The sequence below is a fragment of the Corvus kubaryi genome, unplaced genomic scaffold (genome assembly GCF_017639235.1).
Source record: "Corvus kubaryi isolate FWS band 111438036 unplaced genomic scaffold, C.kubaryi_AGA036_p1.0 74, whole genome shotgun sequence".
NCBI lineage: Eukaryota > Metazoa > Chordata > Aves > Passeriformes > Corvidae > Corvus > Corvus kubaryi.
This window is the reverse complement of record NW_024582061.1, coordinates 18,112,382-18,134,257: the sequence shown is the minus strand read 5'-3', so window position 1 is coordinate 18,134,257 and position 21,876 is coordinate 18,112,382. Positions and strand designations below refer to the sequence as shown.

Below are 21,876 nucleotides of genomic sequence, written 5' to 3'. Positions count from 1 at the left end.
CCGAGCCGTGCTCCCTCCCCGCCGCGGTGCCGCTCCCAGCAGCAGCGCTGGCTATTTTTAGCCTGTTGCCAGGCGGATTTGGTTTGTGCAAAGCAGCTCTGTGGCAACCAATCCCGAGCGGGAATGCAACTCTCTGGCAGTCCCCGCCATCGGGTAGGGAGCTGATGAGAGGACAAGATGGCTGCCAAAGTGCTGCATTGGCCTGCCTCAGACACTCACTGAAAGAAAACTCATCCTTTCATGTGGGAAACGGGAAATAGCCTCCCTGCCTCGCACATCTCCCCACCAGGCTTCAGCTGAATGAGTATTTATGGAAGAACTGGTTTCCTCGCTCCCTGGAGACGTGCCCCTTGCATCCGTGTGCTGCGCCTGTGCGGGGCAGGTCTGGTGCGGGCAAGGCAGCAGGTGCGTTGCCCCTGCTGAGAAATGGTGTCTTCCCCAGGGGAAATATTGATAACCATTCCAACAGCCACCTTACCGACTGCTGGTTTAGTTCCATTGTAAACTTGCTTTTTTGTTACTGAGAAAATGCAATCTTTGCAAAAAGAAAAAAAACCTCATAGAAGGCACTTACATGTGTGCCAAACAGTAATATTTCAATGCAGCATCGCCTTTTTTGCTGCAAATTTTCTTTTTGCCTCTGCTTCTTCTGGCGTTTGAGAAGCGACTCTTGGGAGCTTTGTCAGCATCAGGCAGCTCACCTCTGAATTCTGATGTCACTGAGCTGCCAGATGGAAAGCCGAGGTTACATCGCTACAGCTAGTTGCATATGTGATATGGGAACTAGTCTAGATAATATACCATTCAGGGTAAATATGTTTCTTCATTACAATGGTGTTATTCTGTATTTTATCTAACAGAAGACAGAGGATGCAAATGTGCATGTTAGTGATACCTTCTCAAAGTTGTAGCCTGTTGAATTACTGGAAATGAGACATTTAAGTTTATAAATATTATTTCCTTGTAAAAGGAAAAAATAACTATATTTCATGATGTCCAGAAAAGCCTCAGCATGATCAGAATATCTTGACTTTTTTCTAAGATTTTTCTTTTTCCATATTGTCTCATATTTTTTGATGTGCATGTGCATGAACAATTAATTCAGGTTGTTCAGGTTTTAAGTTTGGAATGTCAGAAGTTGGGTAAGTTTTTAGTTGTATATGTGTTTTGGCAGTTAGTGACCACATTTATAGAATTGTTAGGTCCCACTCATATTCAAGGATAATGATAAGGCAATTCAAGCTATTTATCCTATGCCAGAGATGGAACTGTAATATATATTGAGACTGTGTATAATAATATTCATCAAATGTATCTTAAAATGCACAATTTCGACTTCATATTCAGTAAATCTTTTTTTAAAATGAAAAAAACCTGATAGTGTTTTAGCTTATGCTAAAAAATCTTCCTGTAAGAAAGCTGAATTTTGCTGTTACTGCCGTTTAAAACAGCAGGATTTGTTTAGTGTTTGGAGATCTCACAGCTGAATTGAAAGCTAGTGTTTTGAGTTGTTGATAAAAACTGAAATCTCTTAACACTTGCAGGAAGTAAGAAAACATTATCACAGCCTTGTTGCTCTGGCTGAGTTCCAGTCATACAGTTTGACTAGTTTAATAATGTAAGTAGCTGTTAAAATTCAGTATAGAGAAAAAGATAAAACTCTCCTTGGAGAATCAGCTTAAGCTACATATGCTAAATAGTGGCTGTTTCTAAGGGACTTGAGTTGCTTGTAAAAAGTCTTTTAGGAAAGACTCACCACTTGTTTTACATTCTTCCATGTTCCAAAAAATGCAGTTATCTAGGCATAAAGTGATGAACATGTAAGGACAATTCTGCAAAGCCACCAGCAGATGAAATATCTTAGCTATGTAAATACACGTCAGTCATTTTTGTCCCATGAGGAATCCATTTTTCCCAAAAGGCATCATAGCCTCATGGGAAAAAACCTTGAAAATTCGGTATGAAAAACAGGTTCATGAGCCAATGTCAGAGGAGGTATTACCCTCCTGAGGTAGAGAAGACACAAGATAACTACTTAATTTACTGTGACACAGAAGTAACAAGAGCATAGTTCAAGTTTGTACATGGCACTGTCCATCATGTATACAATAAACAAGACCAATCTCTTTGAAACTGTACAGTGAGTTTACTCTGGTTTAAGAAGACTTTAACCATATGGTTGGGTGTTTTTCTTAGGCATAGATACATACATGGGCTTAATGTTTTGCTGAATTTCAGAAGGCAGTCTGCAAGGGTGGGGGAGACTGGCCTCTGCGTTCAAGGCAGAAGTCATACTGCAGTCATGACAAAACACCAGTTTTCTGTTAGAATAGTAGAAAAGCAGAGGCATTGCATAGAATCCGAAAAAAGGAGAGTTTTCCAGCTGCCATACTTGAACTCAGGTAGGATCTCAGCGGTTTTTTGGATTCAACATTTAACATCGCAGGAATTCAGTGATCGCCTAAAAATGCTCCTGCGCATTAAACACCTGTTCATTCTCGCGGCTGTGCACCCGCACTCGTGGGCCAGCGCTGTTATGCAGCTCCAGGTCTCAGACGGAAAGCCCTTGGCTTTCTATTGCGCCGTTTGGAAAATCCCGTTCGTTTCATGCGCGCCCCCGCGCTCGTGCCCGCGCCCGACGCCTGTCGCGTGGGGCTTGTTGCTGGGTAGGATTTAAGGAACTCCCGTCTGATTGGCTGCTGCGCGCCTGCCTGTCCGTCCCGCCGCGACGCGGGCTGCGGCCGGCAGGGCCCCGCGGGCGCCCCCTGGGGAGCGCTCGCAACACTGCCGGGCTCTGCCGCGGGGGAACGTGCCTCTCGCTCCCCAAACCGGGAACCGCAGTTCGGCATGCGGCGGGGACAAATAAGCTGAAGGGGTTTTTTTTACAGCTCACCTTGTTCTGCTGTGTGTTCACTAGGTGAAATAGGGCAGGATGGTGACGTAATTTTTTCTTAGAAAATGGCTTGTTTTTCTACTTACTCTCAGCTAACACTAACATAACTTTAACTTACAAGGGAGAAAACCTCAAATCGTCAGTGGTGGGCTAGAACAACTATTATTTGCACATATGATAATGATGTGACCTCTGTTTTGTTTATTACGTTTAAAAACAAAGGTACAGTTGTATGTGGAGCTCACTAGGCTGGTGGTGTGTATTCCATTCAGCCAGATCAGCAGATTTGTTTTAGTGGTAGAAAACCAAATTAGTGGCGTATTATTTTAGCACGTCTTCTATAAGAACTGGTCAAAAACAGTATTTTGTTTTTTCTTTGAAAATAGTTTTTAAATTTCTGACAACTTATATCAAAATTGCTATGAAGGATTTCAACTGAAAACTGCTTTTTATGAACCACTACTTAAAAGGTAGGTTTTATTCACCACTTTCATTCTCTGGAACTCTCCATCTAGAACACATTACTCATGACAATTTGCTGCTTCACTTTCTTTGATTTGCCTTTGCTTCATTTTAAGTAGGCTTGCACATTTGACTACTGATGTTCATGATCAGTGAACTTCACTTCCTCCATCTAGCTCTTGTGCTTTGGCAGATGTTTCATGGTTGCGGCACTTTTGGCTAGTGCTGCGTGCCCGCCAGGAGCCCTTTGCTGGTGCTGTTCTAGACCCATGATGTTATGCAAACCCCATTGTGCACTATTGTTTAGATTGCAGCTTTTCCCTCTCCCCCCCCCCCCCCCCCCCCCGTTTTCCCATGACCTTCCCTTTGTCTGCTGCCTGTCACTAGGCAGGATTCAGGCAGCTCCTCGCTGATTGGCTTATCATTTCAAGCAGCGCATGGGCTGCTTACCTGAGCACATGACCATAGGCTGATCCATACCAGCTAATACAGTCCTTTCTTGCTTTAGAGCTGCGGTCTCTTTAGAGAGTAAGAATAATAAAAAAATAAGTAGAGGGAAAACTTTTTAATTGGCTCAGAAAAGAGACCTTCCCATATTCCTAGCTGCGCTGACACATTTTGTGCCATTTAGCACACATTTCGTCAAGAGAAAAATTTAAGATTTTGGAGGGAGGTGTCTAATGATGTATTCATGTCTCACATGACTAAATAGGTATTCTTTTCAAGCTTAAAATGAAAAAGGAAGTTTCTGTATCTAAAGAAATGAACATAATGTGTCTGTTGGTCTGTCAAAATTATTGACTTAAATAAAATCAAAACAAAAAAATCAGCCCAAAGCCAACATGCAGGAGTTATTTTGTGCTGATGCACACAAAAGCCTTTCTTTGAAATAAAAGGTGCTCTTCCGTTGGCTTGGTGCCTGGGCCATTGGTTTTCTCCTTGTGACTTGGTCACATGATGAGTAAAAAAAGAAAACACCCAAGCATCAGATGAGGGAAGTGTTTAACAAATGAAACTTCAACTTTGTGTTAAGTATAAAAAGGGACTACCAAAATACATTCATTTAGAGTACTAGTAGCTTGATAATGTTTTATTTAGTGCAAGACTGAATTCATATAACTTACTCTGTTGCTCTCTGAAGGGCTGCACCTTGCCCCTTTGAAAGACTGGAAACCAGCATTTATCAGATGGTGGCTGATTGGCTTACAGTGGTGTGACCAAGCCCGTCTGGACTGGTTACCAATTGATTTGTTTCTCTTTCACTCAGCTCTCTCATGAGATCTGTTCTTTGGCTGCACTGTGCTCCCTTGTGGGTATGGCTGGAAACGCTCTTGAGACCGGTCTGTCCTGGTACAAGATATTTCGTTGTTAAAAGATGAACCAAAAACACTGGTTCATCTCATCTATGCTTACTATTTTGTCACAGTAGTTTTTATTGACTATTTTTTGGTAGCTTGGATCAAATATTCTTTGGTTGCAGATGACTGTGGGATTGAGTGGGAAAATATGTATGAGTTACTCACATAACCATTTAACAACAGAATTTTGAGAAGCCTGTATTTCCTACAGGTTCTCTCTAGAACTATGTTATTGCTTTGTTTTTAACTAGATTTCAGATAATATCCTAACAGAAAAAGTAAACATAATTTTAAAATATACTAGCAATTTGAGTTTGTTCATCTAATTTTGGTTTTTTTAATAAAAAACTATAGATGCATCAATATAAAGGGATTCTAATGTTTGAATTTTTTAAGGGTACTTTTCCTGGCAAATGTAAAAAGAAGTGTCTTTTATTTTCTTTGTCTTACTCTATTGTTAAAAATATTACTGATAAACTGCTTAGATGACTAAGAAAATTAGGACAGAAAATATTAATTTATTTTAAGTTATATGGTTATTCAAGTGATGCACTTACAAATTTGATTTTAAGACATCTGTGAATGTTGCATTAATCTGTTGGTGTATTTTCTGGTCATAGGAAAAGTAAGATTGAGAATTTTGTAATATATTTTGTAAATTCTGGGTAATGCCTATAAAAGAAAACACTCCAGTCTGGGAGATCGAACTACTTGCCTATTGTAATTTTGATGCAGAGGCCCTATTCTCTGTGCTATCTCAGGACTCTCACTAGCGGGTCACCTCTTAGGAGTTCTTGGAATTTTTCGAGGTTAGCCAAGCCTGATTTTTTTTTTCCAAATTGACTTTACAAGATAAAAATCTGTAACAGCATGTGTGGTTATAGGGGTTTATATGCATGGAATGTGAGTATGATGATCAGCATTCTATTACATGACAGTCTGATACGTGCTTTTATAATGATGTGAAAAAGTGTGCCTTCCATTCTAAGTTCTTGGGAAGAAGGAAGGGATGTGCTTTCAAAAACTGCACTTGCACTTCTGAAACAGTAGAGATGTTTACATGCTTCTTGTACCTTCAGGTCTAAAATTCTTGCATTAAATGGTATTCTCTTCTGAAGGAATATGAACAAAATGTATTTGGCATGTAGACAGCTCTGGTAAGGCATTAACAGCTCACCTGGAGTTCATAATTCATCTGACTGAAAATGGTAATGTGATGAGAACCTTTTTTCAAATCAAGTAAAGTGATGTTTCAGATCAGTGTTTCTATAGGTGCTCTATTTTGCTCCCACTAGTGGCAATGCAGTAGTAGATAATCCAGTTCAGAAAATCTGAATAGTTCAGAATGGCAAAAAAATTGTCATAATGGTATTATTGAGAGTCCATAAATAGACCTGATACAACTTTCTGTCAAGATTTGTTCATCTGCTCCTGAGATCAAGTAGTGAGTGAGTCAAAGTATTAAGTACTATGAGTAACTCAAAGCTGAGGATTCTAGATTGTGTGCAGAAAAGAACTGGGGAAAAGTGTAAGGGAAGCTCAGTGTTAAGTTAAAAGAAAATGCAAAAAATTGCTTTGTGCTTTGTCCCTGTTCTTGTCAGGTCATGTTAACTAAGTGTAAAAGAGGCCTTATAATTGTAATGTGTGGTACATCATGATTGTGGGGTTTGCAGTTTAATTCATATTGTACTTTAGAATATATATTCTTACCTTACAATGTAGAATGTTGTAGTTAGGATAAATGTTCAATAATTTACTTCACAAAAAAATTGTTCCAAATAAACTAGGAAAGATCCAGAAGGCCAAAATGATAGGAGCTAGAGCATGTGACCTGTGATGAGATGCTCAGGGAGCCTGACAGCTTCAGTCTGCTGAAGAGAAGGCTAAAGGGCAGTCTTAGGACTGCCTAAATGAAACTTGTAGGTGAGATTGGCTACAAAATGGAGTGGAGTCAAATTGTTATTTAGAGGCTGTGGCACCTGTGTTCTGAATTTTGCGGCTTGGTTCATAGAATTGTAGAATCATTGAATATCCTGAGTTGTAAGGGACCCACAAGGATTGAGTCCAACTCCTCGCCTGGCACAGGACAACCCCAAGAATAACTCCACCTGCCCAAGAGGGTTGTCCAAATGCTCTTGAACTTGTGGTTACACGAAACTGTCATTGACCTGAGCTAGTGTTGGCAGTAATCTTGCTTTCTTTTACCAAAAATTTGTAAAATAGTTTATATGCCACCTGAAAAGAAAAAGTGCAGTTTATTAATTAATTTCTTATTTCTGTAAATGAAAATGGATTGGGGGCTGCTGCAAAATGAATCGTACTAAGTATTTAAAGTGCATCTTTTGTCTAATAGTTCTGCTGTGTCAGTGTTAAAAACATTTGCTCATCTGATGCTTGTGGGGCAAAAAGTCATATAGAGGTAACTGCCTGATTATTTTCTCTTTTAATTCCTGTTAATATAATTTTTGCATGATTTGAGAAATTTAATAAAAGCTGTATGCTTGACAGGAGTAACTTATGATGGTTTGTAGCTTCAGAAGACCTAAATTTGTTAGCACCAGCGGATTCAAGATCTTAGTTGTTGAGTTACATTTAGGATATAAGAACTTCCTTAGCTGCTTTCTGTTTCTGAACATTATTATATATAATCCTTTAAACCTAGGCCATTAAGCAAGACCACTTGCAAGCCCACTGGGGAAGAATATATTTTAAAAAATCCCTATGGATTTGTTTTGTTTAATGGAAACAGATGAAATCAGATTTTGTTGTATTTCGGCAAAATCATTATAGCTTTCTAGGTAATGCTGGATTTAACTCCATGTATTACTTGATGAAATAAATTTTCTAACATCTTTCTTACATTTTTTATAAACGTTTTTATTTTTCTTAAAACTTGTGTGGGTGGATGGAATGAATATAACTGTGTTGAAGGCAAACTCACCAGTTTTCCTTGAAAGAAGTTTTTCTACAAGGTGCTGCAATACTTTTAGTTTTTACAGCCACAAATAGTCTTAGTAAAATGTTATTGCAAACTGAATGAAAATGGTCTAAAAATCCAAGTTCATTTAACTATTGTATAGATATGGAGGATGAAAGTTTACTTTATTTATGCAGAAGAAAGTATCCTAATGATACATTGAGAAATTCTTTGAATCTAATGAAGTTTCCTTAAAAGTGACTTGATATAAAAATCTTGTCATTTACCCCAGTTCTTAATTCTGTTTGAAACTCATGAAATTAAATATTTTTAGAAAGATGGAAGTATTCTTGATCCATCAATTTACATTCATTTTTACCTGTGAGAGATGAGGCGATATTTTGCTGAAGCCAAAAGATTATTAAGTTAATGAATGAAAGTTGTTGGTTATATGTGTTGTTGTTTGTGGTTTGGATTTGTTCTGGTTGATTTGTTGGGTGTTGCTGTGAGCTGGGAGAGGGGTGGGGTTGAAGACCTGACTGAAAAGGAGGAGGTAGGATGAGAGGGGAGGAGACAGAAAAGTAGGCAGTCAGGAGAGAATGTAAATTCCTGAGTACCCAGCCAATGGGAAAGGGGACAGGGACCACACCGGGTGGGGAAAGGGTATAAAATGTAGCCATTTTGTTGGAGAGTGTGTGCATCCAGCTCTGGGAGGGGAGAGACAAATACTTGACTCAGCTGAATCATTACTAATAAGCAGTTTTCTTTTGCTTCAATGACTTTGTCCCCATTTAATTGTATCTAAAAGTTAGTTGATTTTTTTAACAATCTGGGGACTCATCCGGGATCCTTGGCCTCTGATCCTTCGAAGTAGGACAACGGGAGGAGGGGAAGGTGCACCCTGCTGATTTCAGCAGCCCCAACCCATTGTCATGCCCTGTGAGGGCTGCAGGTGAGACCCAGACAGGGGACTCTCGAAGCAAAAAAGGGGAGAGGAAAGGTAGAGAGAGGGAAAAGTCAGAGAAAGAACAGAGTTCATGTGCAGCAGCTGGTAACACCTGTGCACAGGGCCCAGGTAGGAAATTGGCTGTCGAGTATTACCTGGGCATCTGGGAGAAGCAGGACTGAGTGGGTGTGCTTGATACGCAGAATTGCCTGTGAAGCAAGTGTGGAGTCCTTCTAACTGCGGTGCCGTTATCCTGCGAGGGGTGTGGCCAGTGAAGGGACAAAACGAGTGGCTTTGAGAGAAGGAAGTCCTGCAGGGAGTACTAGGAAATGGGCACCAGCTGCAGCAGGAAGGTCAGGAGGAGTGGAGAGGGATGTAAGTGCTCCACTCTGAGCATACATCTGGACAGTCCCTTAGGGGGAGGATGCTCAGGAACTAGGGACAAGAGGAACTGGCTTGTACCCAGGGGAAGGATCATGGAAAAATTATCTGGTGTTGTATGTTTGAATAGACGAAGGAACCTATTGGGCCAGACCTATTGTACTGCCTGAGATATGGGTCATTGGACGAATGGGTATGTCAGGCACTAAATTTTTATGTAAACACAAAAGAACCTCAGAAGATAGAAGAAAGGAGGGACTATGCTGCTTGCTGGAGAAAATATTCGTCCATATTTGTGACCAAGAGCTTAATGGAGCTTAAAGGGGAGAGAAGGAGGGAAAAATGGGACCCCTTAGACCACCTGCCCCCTCCCTATGTGCCTGACAGGGGGACCGAATGGTCTAAATTTAGAGGAAGAAGCAGCAGAGCAGCAAAGGGGCGATAATGGCAGGGGCTGATCCCCATAAAATGGCAGATGCACATGGTAGGGCTGGTCCCCCTAAAATAGCGGATCTGCGTGGTGGGGCTGGTCCCCACAAAATGGCGGGCCCATGTAGTGGCGCTGGTTTTACTGAAGCAATAAAATCTCAAAATAGGACAGACCAGCTGTCACAGAGGACAAGGACTACAGAGGTAGCACAATTAAAGAGAGATGTCCAAAATTTCCCTTCCCATTTTCAAGTATCACCTCGGATGCTAACACAAATATGTCCGTGTTTCCCCTGAGAGAGGTATCTGTGTGTGGAACACAAGAAGGGGTGGAGTTTGTTAATGTACTTTTAAACAGTGTTGAAGAAAGAGAATTTAAAAGGGAAATGAGTACTATATTAGAGGACCCCTTGGGGCTAGGAGAACAACTGGATCAATTCTTAGGCTCAACTATTTACATCTGGGAGGAAATGCAGTTTGTTTTAGGAGCCCTGTTTACCCCAGAAGGAAGACAAATTATAAGAATTGCAGGAATAAAAATATGGGAGAGAAAAAATCCACTCGATGTTCAAGGGGAATACCTGGTGAACAGAAATTCCCCTAGTAAGACCTAACTGGGATCAGAATACAATTGAAGGAATAATATGTCCAATTATAGAAGATTGGCAATAAGGAGAATTAAAGAGGCAGCACGAAAAGGACAGAATTGTGAAAAGGCATTTGAAAATAAAGAACAGCAAGATGAACTGCCCACTGCCTGGTTACAAAGGCTCAGAAGAATATGCAGCAGTATTCTGTAATAGATCTTAAAAGTGTTGCAGGCAGAGAACTATTGAAAGTAAGTTTTGTTACTGTGGTGATGCGATACCTTTATTGTATTTTTATGTAAGTTTTCTGTACCCCAATGGTTCATCCCTACCTTCCCTAGTCCTTATTCCCAGTTGGTTTGCCCCAGACCCAAGCCGCTCCCCCGGTGCTCCCTACATGGTTGTTCTCCTCCCCTTGTTCTAGCTCTTTCCCTATCAATCACCCAAACCCCTCCTGTTGTTCCCGACGGTTCAGTGTCCATCACCTGAAACCTCCCAGTTTACCCTTATATGGTCCTCATCAATCCCCCGAGACCCTACCCTTCTAGATACCTCCCCCTTTGGAAATCCCCTAAACCTTGACGCCCCATTGGGGCTTGTGATCCCTTTCCCTCCTCCCCTTGAGGCTATTGGCCCAAGGAAATGTCTATCCTCGTCCATATCCCTCCCTTAGATATTTCTATTGGTCCCCAGTTAAGCCATCCCCATTGTAACACCTCGCTTTATAAGAGGTTCCCTGGAGCTGCTCGAGGCTTGTCTCCTGTGAGTTGCCTCCAGTGGATTTGGATTATCCCGTGTGGCAGGCCTCCTTGCTACTTTTTATCCTCTCCCTCGTCCGGACTGCTGACAGCCACTGTGCCTGGAGCTTCAGCTCCCCTGGGCAGAGCTGAACTCCTGAGGAGCAGCTTTAAAGCCGAGAGCCTCCAGCTGCTCCCCACTCCTGTCGCATACCGCTGGAGCTAGCCTGGGCAGTGGTCAGTGGCAGTCATTGCGACATGTTACCAAAGCATGGCCAGACATAAAGAAAAAATTGGGAAAAATAGAGGATTGGAGTGATAAAGAATTAAGTGAATTGTTGAGGGAAGCTCAGAAAGTTTATGTTAGAAGGGATGATGAAAAACAGAAAAATAAGGCCAAGTTCATGGTGGCTACTGTAGACCAAGTACTGAAATGACGAACTGGGAATGAGGCTGGAAGAGGCAGAGGAGTGGCCAAGGGAAGCCTTCAGTATGATGTTAGGAGACCCCAGGGAGGAGGATGGGGGATGACCACCTCGCAGACAGGTCCCAAGAAATGTTTCTAGTGTGGAAAAGTGGGACATTTTAAAAGAGAGTGCCCAGAACTACACAGAGAGGTTAAAACTTCCCAAATGATGGAATCAGGAGCTTATACACAAGATTGGGGGTGTCAGGGTCCTCTTTTTGGGGTCCAAATACCATGAAGAGCCCTTGAAAAATTTAAAAGTAGGACCCCAAGAAGAGGAATATGTGTTTATGGTTGATTCAGGAACTGAGAGATCAAGTTTAATTCAAATCCCCTGTGGGTGTGTGAAAGGGAGTGACCAAACTAGAATAATTGGAGTGAACAGGGAGGGATTTCATGCCCCCATAGAAGAACAAGTGAAAGTTTTAGGAAATGGTAAAGAAATAATACCTAGTTTTGTAATAATACCAGAGGTTGGCACCAGCTTATTAGGGAGAGATCTACAAGTGCAATTGGGGATTGGGGTGATTCCAAAGGAGGATAGAAGGGTGGTAAAACTATTTAAATTGACTATAGAAGATTAGAGGGAAATAAATCCAGTGGTATGGGTGGCTAAAGATAAGAGAGGTGGGCTGAATATCTCTCCCCTGGAAATAAAATTGAAGGAAGGGAGCCAACCCGTCCATGTGAAACGGTATCCTTTATCTCTGGAAGGAAGAAGGGGATTACAAAATATAATTGAAGAACTTTTAAAGGATGGATTGTTAGAACCCTGCATGTCCCCTTATAATACCCCTATTTTACTTATCAGGAAACCAGATGGGACATACAGACTTGTTCAAGATTTGAGGGAATTAAATAAACTTGTTCAAGTACACCACCCCGGTAGTCCCTAATCCATGTACTTTACTAAGCAAGATACCCCATAATTACGTGTGGTTCATTGTAATTGACTTGAAAGATGCATTTTGGACATGTCCACTAGCAAAAAACAGCAGAGATATATTTGCCTTTGAATGGGAAGACCCCACTACTGGGAGAAAGCAACAGTTATGATGGACCTCTTTACCACGGGAATTTACAGAATCTCCAGATTTGTTTCAGCAAATTCTAGAACAGGTGGTTGAAGAGTCCCTATGTAATGGTATCTGAAAATAAGTTCATTTCTAACATACCTTTCTGTGAGAAGAGAGGCTGCTGGCTCTTACCTTAGTGTAATATTTATTTTTAATAGAATACTATGAGACAAGTGGTCTAAAATGTGTAGTCGGAATATTACTGCATGATATTATAGTGTGATCTCTGTGAGCTTTGCAGAAATGTGTTTGTGCAGCATATAGAGAAACTTGGATTCACTTTTTGGGAGGTCAAATAAAATTTAAGTGTTGACAGGTGGGTTTTTTTTTTTGTTTTGTCAGTAACATTTCAACTGGTTTACTTTAAAATGTGCTAAACATTAGTCTTTCTTAGTAGCAGTGTAATATGACAGTGATAAATTTTTACCTTCACAGTTCTTTCTGAATTTTTTTTTTTTAAGGGCTAAGATGGATAGCACAGAGGAACCTCAGAAAAAAGTCTTTAAAGCACGAAAAACAATGAGAGTAAGTGATCGGCAACAACTTGAAGCTGTCTATAAGGTTAAAGAGGAGCTGTTGAAGACAACTGAAGTGAAACTGTTAAATGGAAAACATGAGAATGGCGATTCTGATGTAAATTCCCTTTTAAGCAATACAGACTGTATGGAAGACAAGAAAGAAATTAATGGCATGGTTGAGTTGTGTGTTAACTCTGAGGAAAGAAGAACAGCTTCTGATGAAATTAGTGAGGCCAAAAGCCCTGAGAGTAGGGCAGGAAACATAGTCAATGACATAGAATCCAAACCTCTTATGCTGTCTTCAGAAAATGTTACTCCTGAGCAAGCTAAAGATACTGACACTGCAGTAAATCGCGAGGCTGAAAATGGAGTGATTGGTAACAATAAAGATAACTTCCATGAAGAAAATAGTAGAAAAGATCATTTGGACCAAAGAAAGAATGATATACCATTGGAAGGTGAAAGTAAATCAGTCTGTAATATTAGTGAGTCTTCTGAAGCAAAGGGGGACGTGAATGATTTAACTGTTAATTCCAGTTCATCTGGTGAGGAAAAGAGGACTGAAGAGGTAACTGTTGAAGAGGCTGTTGGAGAAGCAGCCATCTCTAGCAGTATGGAAGCTGACCAGGAAAAACAAGAAGGCAGTGCAGGACTTTCAGAAACCACTGTTCCGAAGACAATAGATGAGCCAGGTGAAACTATCTTGGACAATACTGACTGTATGGAAACAGATGAAATTATTCCAATTTTGGAAAAACTAGCCCCTGCTGAAGATGATCTGAGCTGTTTTTCTAAAAGTTCTCTGCTTCCAGTGGATGACACAGTCCCAGATTTAGAAGAGAAAATAGACAACTGTTTGGGTTCACCATCCAAACAGGAAAGCAATGAAAGTCTGCCAAAAGAGGCTTTCTTAGTGCTGTCTGATGAAGAGGATCCCTGTGATGAGAAGGAGGAACATGTTGAAGGAATACTACCAAACAAGCCAAGTCTTCCAGGTAAGAATTTTCTAAATTGCTAGTTTCCATTGAAATTTGGGATTTTGTTCATTTCTTAGTGACACGCTTGTGGCATGTTTCTAAATCAAAAAGACAGTCTTACCCACCAGTAATGTTATGTAGCCTTAGTTTTCAAGGCTGGTATTTGAGGCCCAGGAAAAAAAGATATTAGCACCAAAAAATGGTCATCTTTGAGATTTGAGTTGTTTTGATTTCTTTGTTTAGGGTTTTGGTTTTGTGGGTTTTTTTGTTGTTTTCTTGTTGGTTTGATTTGGGGATTTTTTTCATACTCTGCAAATTTGGGTGCAAACTTGGGTGAGGTAGTGGGTGGAAAAAGAGGAAAGATGAGTAATTGTCAGAGAGGGAACAGAAAGATTTGTGAGAAGAGAAATGCATTCATTTACTGCTCTCAAGAGGAAGAAAGGATTTCAGCTTTCTTCAACATGCAAATAAATGATAAGGAAAACATGCGTGTAATCCAGATGTGCCACAACTCCTCTTTTACCTTTTTTCCCCCCCTGAAAGACAGTATTGGAAAAGTTTAATGAAAAATGCATGTCACTTATTGTTTTCATATCATGTAGCTTTCATTCATTTAACTCAGTGGTTTTTATCTAAGTTTTCTTCGATGACTATATCAACTGATTGATGCTTTTAAATGTTAAGTGTGGGATCTCTTCATGTAGTTAGCAGAACATTTTTCTAAATTAAACTGAATGAATGTCCTCTATAGTTTACTATTTCATACAGCTTTGTAAGCTTTTTTTCTTTTTGACAATGGGCAGTCATTGTTATACTATTGCACTTCTGAAAATAAAACAGATTAATAATTCACAGAAAAGTTGACACTGTTCTTTTATCTGTAATTAAGAAAGATGATGTTTCAAATTATCTTGGGGTTGGAGTTTTTTTGTTGGTTTTTCTTCCTCTCCCTCTTCTCCCTCCATCCCCTCCATTGTTTAGCTTTTATTAAATGATTACCATAATAACCCAAGTGTGTTTAAATATGATTGACTGGGTAGAAATCTCATAGCTTAAACAAGATTCAGATTTTTTTAGTCTCTGGGAAGTTAGTAACCGCAGTTTCTTGAATCTTATTTTACTGATGGTGAGACTGGTATTCTGAGTCTTCAGTTTCTGAAACAGCTAGAGAAACAGAGATAAGACCCAGCTTTGCAGCCCTGTTTTAGACTCCTTCTTTCCTAATATTTACCTTTAAATTTAAGCTAGTTAAACAGAGATAAGGTAAGTTCCATTAGTTTCTGCTAAGGATCTTACTTAGGTGTTACCTGTTGTCAATGAGATTGAAAAAGTGATACCATTATTGTGCACTGTTGATACCATTGTGTGTTCCACTGTTCTGGAAGACTTAAAGTCTTCCAGAAACTATTGGAGGTGGGGAAAGCAGGGGGAAAGAAGGTTGTGTGTCAAAAATGTAGTGTGTTAGGAGTCTCTTTTATGAAACGAACATTACAAATAAATTGATTGTCTTTGTTTTCACTGCATTTTAAGCGTTCTCTCATAGAAGACATTAGGTTTACTTTTTTCATCCTTACACAATGAGAAAACACTCTGGGGTCACAGAGGAGTTTGCTATGGAGCAAAAAGACTGAAGTGAATATTAAATACTGGACTACAGTTTGCAGAAGTTTAAAATTAATATATCCAGCAATACTTTTTCAGATTTTTCACTTTGGTGACAAGACAAATTATTTTGACTAGTTGTTTTATTTATTGGCTAATAACAGTTTATGACTTTTACAGTTGTGTGGCAGTAACTGAGACCGTTCATGAAACAAAAATTGGTCATTGTGATGTTCTGTCCTTAACCAGCAACAAAGATAATAGCAGAGAGGTTGCATAGGGAGGAAACAGTTGTATGAGAAAACAGGTAGAGTTACCTTATAAAGAGTAATTTTGGAAAGAATCTGTGAAAATTAAAACCGTGGAGACCATACAGAGATCATTTCAAGATGCTGTGTTGGAGAAACAGGTGCAAACTGCTCAGTTAAGAAGTACGATTTCAAAAAGTTCAGATGGAAAACCAGCATGGCTAAACAACAGTGAAAGAATGGTATCAGAAGACTTTATTCAAATGGACAGATTAATAGAATGTCTTTTCCAAATGGAATATGAAATATGATAGCTATGTAGTCATAGATTTTTGTAATGAAAGGTCATACATCAGAAAACCCTGGAGCTTTTTGCGTAAGCAAACAAGCACATGACAAGGAAGCACAGAAACACATAATGGAAGCTTGTTTCATACACATATGTATGAAACACATAATGGAAGTTCGTGGAATATACAATAAAATTTTTCAGGAAGTGCTACCATTTTTATCTGTGTGTTTGGGGCTTCAGGTTTTTGTCTATTTAAGCATTTCCTAAACAGTATAATTTTAAATGACTAGTCCTAAATTGTGATACTTTGTATTACCAAGAAACTTCAAATTAAAATTCATATTTGCTAACCTAAGAAGAATCTAGGCCTTTTCTACCATTAAGATTATGGTTGAATTTGCCAATTGAACATACTAGTATTTTGTTACTGAAATTTTTATATTTTTATATAAAATTTATATTTTATATATTAATTCTTATAGGGAGAATTTATACTTTCTCCCTAAGTGGAAAAATAAGCTAAAATAATTTGTTGAGAACTTTAGCTACATTAAAAATACATCACTTTGTTTCAGAGGTAACTGAAACATGTTACCCTCGTAATTACAGTTCAATTATTCTGATTTAAATGCTAAGCAAATTCAGAAGTGAGTCTTAATGTGTTGCATGATAGTTCAAATTTTCGTTTTCAGGGTATCCCCTTATTTCTTTCATATCTGCATTCCCTTTTGTCATACTTATGTCTCTTGCCCTCCCTGACATGTTTTTTCATAAGTTTTCTAAATTCATTAGTCAAAATAGGACTGTTACGAGACTTTTGTAGGTCTGAGTAAGTGTCACATGGATTTTTTTCTTCTGTTTATAGAAGAGGTGGAGGGGGAGAGAAGAAAGGAGTGTGAAGATAAAGAAGGAGAAGAGGCCCACAAAGAAGAGGAGAAGCAAATAGAGAAAAGTATGTAATGTTAAAACCATTATATTTCACTGGGTGGTATGTTAGAAGCACAGAATCATTAGGTTTGGAAGGGACCTTTGATGATTATGTAGTCCAATGCCACTGTTAAAAACCAGGTCAACTAGAGACCAGTTTGCTCAGAACCATGTCTTGACAAGTTTTGAGTATTTCCACAGATGAAGATTCCACAAATTTCCAGTTTTGTGATTTCAGTGTTTGACCACCCTCACAGTAAAAAAGTTTTTATATGTTTGAGTGGAAATGCCTGTATTTCAATTTACATCCATTTCTCTTGTCCTGTCAGTGCTACTCACTAAGAGTCTTGCTCTATCTGTTCGTTCTCTACCTGTCTGGGTAATTTACACACATGATAAAATCTCCCCTAATGGCCTTCTCCAGTTGAACAATTCCAGCTCTTGATGAATCATGCAGTCTCTAAAACATCTTGGTGACTCTACTCTGTACTCTATTCCAGTATGCTCACATATTTTTTGTATTTAGAAACCCAGAACTGGTCAAAAGACTCAAGGTTCAGGCTCACATTCCCTGGTTAGAGGGGAGTAAGTACCTCCCTCAGCTTGCTGTCAGTACTCATTCTCAGGCAACCAAGAATGTTGTTGGCCTTCTTTGCCAACAGGGCACATTGATGGCCCATGTTCAACTTCATGTACATGAAGGCCACCAGGGCTTTTTCTGCAAAGCTGTTTTCCAGCCAGTGAGTTCCCAGCCTGTACTAGTACATGGTTTTATTGCTACCCAAGTGTAGTACTTGGGCATTTCCTTTTTTTGTACTTCATGAGGTTCTTGTTTGCCCATTTCTCCAATTTGTCAGTGTGACCCCAAATGGCAGCATAACCGCTTAGGAGTGTACAGGTCGCTCCTTCCAGTTTTGTATCACCTGCAAGTTGCTGCCTGTATCATCTTACCCCATTATCTAGGTCATGAATGAAGATGTAGTGTTGGTACCATTAGCATCTGCTGGTGTACATTACTGAGCTCCAGCTGGACAATGTGTCAATAGTCACAGCTCCTGGAGCCCAACAGTTGAGCCTGTCCAATTATCTAGGCCATACATCAGGACTTAGGGATGTTTTGGGTGTCAGAAGCTTTACTAAAGATGCTCTTCTCTCATCCACCAAGACAGTGGTCTCACTGTAGAAGGCTATCAGGCTGATGATGCATGATTTCCCCTTGATAAATCCATTCTACTCCCCATCACCACCTTCTTAATAGGCTTGGAGTGGATTTCTATCCAGACTTACTTGCTCCATCACGTTCCCAGGGATTGAGGTAAGGCTGATAATCCTGTAGTTCCCTGGGTCCTTGTTAAATAATCTGAGGATTATTTAAAAGCAGATGTCCCTTTTGTCCTCAAGAACCTGCTGGACACATTGCCAGAAGCTGGAGGAGTGAATGAGGTCTCTGGTTTTTTTGTGCTTCATGACTGTGATGAAAATTACTTTTATAATCTAGTTCTGTTTTGAGCCTGTTCTTTTGTTAGATTTTTACTTTCCTTCTTACCCAAGAAGTAAGAAAAAAGTTTGAATGTTTTTTCAGTCAGGTGTTGGAGGTACAAGTTAAAACTTCATTGCAGGTAAACACAGTTAATTGTTGGCACAGTGAAATGAGATGTAGTTTTATTTGGCTGGAATTCTAAGAAGCAGATTTGTTTTTCAGAAGAAGGTTTTGGTTTGCTTCTCAGAAGCCATGTTTCATTATAGGATGGTGCTGATAGGAGCAGGAAGAACTGGAGGGAAGTTCCAGAGAGGGCAATGGCGGTAGTAGAACCATTTTGCATTTGGGGAAATCATAGGGTGAATCACAAAGCAGAACTCACTGATAGGGCAGTAATGTACAGATACAAAAGGACAGGTTTTGTCCTGTGATGTCATCAAGCATGTTTTTCCAAAGGCATTCTTACTGGTTTAGAATGAAAAAGCTTAAACTGAGAACAACTTCATAGTAATCATGGCATTCTGAAGATACCTGTTTTTTAAGGAGCTCCTCATGAGCAGTTGTATCTATTGTTCCAGGTGAAGCATCAAAGAGAAAGCGTTCCAAATCTGATGACATGGACAATGTTCATTCTAAACATCGTCGGTACATGGGAGAAGATTATGAAGCAGAACTCCAAGTAAAAATTACAGCCAGAAAGGATGTTGACCAAAAATTACAAAAGGTAGAAGAGAGGTGCAGAGCAAAGAACATAGACACACACCTCTCACTTGGGGGTTACCATCTTTGAATTATCTGTCCTTCCCCACACACTCTGTGTCCCCAGACACTTTCTCTTTTTTGTAGTTGAATATTGGATGTAATTCAAATAACAAAGGTGCTTAATTCATATAAAGTACTGCGCAGCCCTCCTTTAAGAAGAGACCAAATACCATTTGAAAACTATGCTGCAGGAGTTATATTTTAAATGTATAAAATACTTGAAGTCTCATGTGACTCTAGACTGAAAATGAGTTATTTCACCATGGTGAAGTTTATACGTGATGCACTTCATTGTGTGCCTAGATTAAAAGAAAGGCTGTTTCCAAACACGAGTATAATCAACGTGGCATTTTGCAGATTTTTGTAGAGCTGTTAATAGCCTGACTGCACGATTGCTGTATACGGAACTTATGGTCTTGAAGAAAAGAAAATCGTGCTGTTCTTCCATTAGTTAATTAGCATATGTTGTAACTTCATTAATTTAGGATGGGAAAAACTAAACCACATTTGTAGCTTATTTATTTTTGTTTCTTAAGAAAACATTTTGCACTGCAATTGGTATAGAAGGGAGCAAAACATGAAATAATAACTTTATCAAGTAAACTTTGTGAAAACCAGTCTTCTTTTATTTTTAGCTTCTGCAAGAAAGGCAACAGTGCATTTTTGCTAGGGGAAAATACATCTCAGAAAAAAGTTTTTGTTGAATGTCCTTAGTTTCTATTCTTTGAATGCCAATGTCCCTCTCAGAAATAGAAAAGAAGAGCAATTAATTTGTGTAAACACTGCAGTTTAAGAAAATATCTTCTGTTGTTAAGGTTCTTTTTATATATAGCAAGGTTTTATACACTTATCATACTGCAGGGAAATGAATTTGTTGAATTAATGGCAAACCATTTGTATTTTCCAAAATTGTCACACTTAGCTGTGCATCCACATGCTTATTGCTGACTGTAGATTTATTTGATTGACAGGGCACAAGAGTTGTCATTGTTCTATTTATAGCAGGATATTTAAGAGTTGGTAATATTTTTATAGATGGTCTCCCAAATTTTGGGATTGCATTGTTGGGGTTTTTTTTTTTTAATATAACAATTTTGCAGATTATCCAGAGACTTTTAGAAGAAAAGCTTACCGCTTTGCAGTGTGCAGTATTTGACAAGACTCTGGCAGACTTGAAAACTCGAATGGAGAAAGTAGAATGCAACAAGAGGCATAAAACAGTGCTTACTGAAATGCAGGTGAGTGTTTGTGTGTTCAGCTGCATACTAGGGTCGAATTCAAAAATAACTTCCTCAATATTTAGTAGTAAGGTTCCTATAGTTGCCAGTAGGGAAACCATTTTGACTCCGCAAGGGGAGGAGGCGCTCGGGGGAGCAGCAAACACTAATGTTCCTTTTGAATTGTAAAACTGTGTTTTCCTACTCAGAAGGAGGGAAGCAACCAATTAATCATACAGAAACCCCAAAGTGGATCTTCCTTTTGGCGAACTGATTCATTAGCTGTTAGTGGACTGTTTTTCCACTCTTCTGTTCCACTTAGACATTTTTCAAAAAAATGCTAAATATGAAAATATCTATGGTCTTTATGAAGCTGGAAATTTGCTTAAAAATGGGAACATGTAGAAACGAGAGGACAGTAGCACTGGACTTTGAATATTCTGCATCACATGTTGTTTCCCCAGAAAATAAATAGTTGATGTGTTCTAGCAAGGAAGCAAATAGCTAGTGTTGAATGCAGCATGCTTTCCTGCATTCTTTATAGAACATATGTACATAGTGGTAACATGAGGAACATCACAAAATTCAAAGAATTTTGTACTGACAAAACAATTAAAAGCTTATGTCATAACAAATTCAAACAATAAGGCCATTTTACTTTTTGCATTAAAAGAAATACACAGTTTGCCAGACGTGTTCCCAAGATACAACTCTTTCCTCTTGTTGCCAAGACATTTTATGTAGACTTTTTAAGTGCTTTCTAAGATGCTTTCAATATACTTGTTTACCAGTATCTTTAGCCATCAACTAGAGTGTCAAATTAATAACATCATATAAGGCTTTCATTGATGTAGTTTTGTGTGAACATGCAAGATGGATTCAGTTTGTGCAGTTGTGAATAGGAAGGAAAATAATTTAACTTGTCTCTAACATACCTCGATTGTGATGCATACATTTGTCCTTCTGCTGTAATATAGTTGAAAATAATATATGGTTGTACTGTATTTCAAGGAAGAATAATTTCCCTGATATGAAAATAGCATTTGATGTCTTAGTTATATGTCTTTCAGTTTGTAAAATTTCTGTGATGGTTCTTAGGGGAATATTTATGGTTTTGTTTGTTTTCATCTTCTTCCTGTTTAGGCTAAAATTGCGAGATTGACAAAGCGGGTTGGAGCAGCCAAGGAGGACTTGAAGAAGAGACAGGAAGTAAGAACTAGATCTGTTGGGGTTTGGGTTTTTTTCCTGAGTTAGCCTAAGCCTTGTATTGGAAAATAAAGAAAATTTATATGCAGAAAGATGTGACTTGTTTATTCAATGGCATTAACAAACCAGGCTTGTCTGGTTTGGTTAAAGAAGTCTTAACATCTGTTATGTAATTCTGATTTGTAGAGAAGCTTCTTTAGCCATTTATTAGTGTGAAAACACCTTAAACTGTATGTAACTGAGTCTAATTTACTTCAGTAGGAAGAGTACAGTGTAAATAAAACTGAATTCCACTACCTTGATTCTGAGGGGGGAGAGGAGGAAGAGGAGAGAGAGGCTGTAGGAGAGGGAGGCAGTAGGACCAAGGAGATTTTGGATAGTTGTAAAATATGTCA

General features: G+C 39.1%; 1 protein-coding gene across 10 annotated transcripts in view; it reads left to right on the top strand.

Moving 5' to 3' along the window:
• LOC121675414 (activating transcription factor 7 interacting protein) overlaps positions 1-21,876 on the top strand; it is an 88,564-nt gene that overhangs the window by 30,250 nt on the left and 36,438 nt on the right. For 9 of the 10 annotated variants that reach the window (XM_042050883.1, XM_042050882.1, XM_042050878.1 and 6 more), the window contains 5 exons: positions 12,714-13,765; positions 16,755-16,841; positions 18,875-19,020; positions 20,159-20,296; positions 21,419-21,484. In XM_042050883.1, coding sequence (XP_041906817.1) covers positions 12,721-13,765; positions 16,755-16,841; positions 18,875-19,020; positions 20,159-20,296; positions 21,419-21,484 — 1,482 coding nt within the window. In that variant the 5' untranslated portion in view covers positions 12,714-12,720. Of the gene's footprint in view, positions 1-2,803; positions 3,364-12,713; positions 13,766-16,754; positions 16,842-18,874; positions 19,021-20,158; positions 20,297-21,418; positions 21,485-21,876 lie in introns of those variants that run through there. The other variant, XM_042050877.1, reaches the window with a different exon arrangement.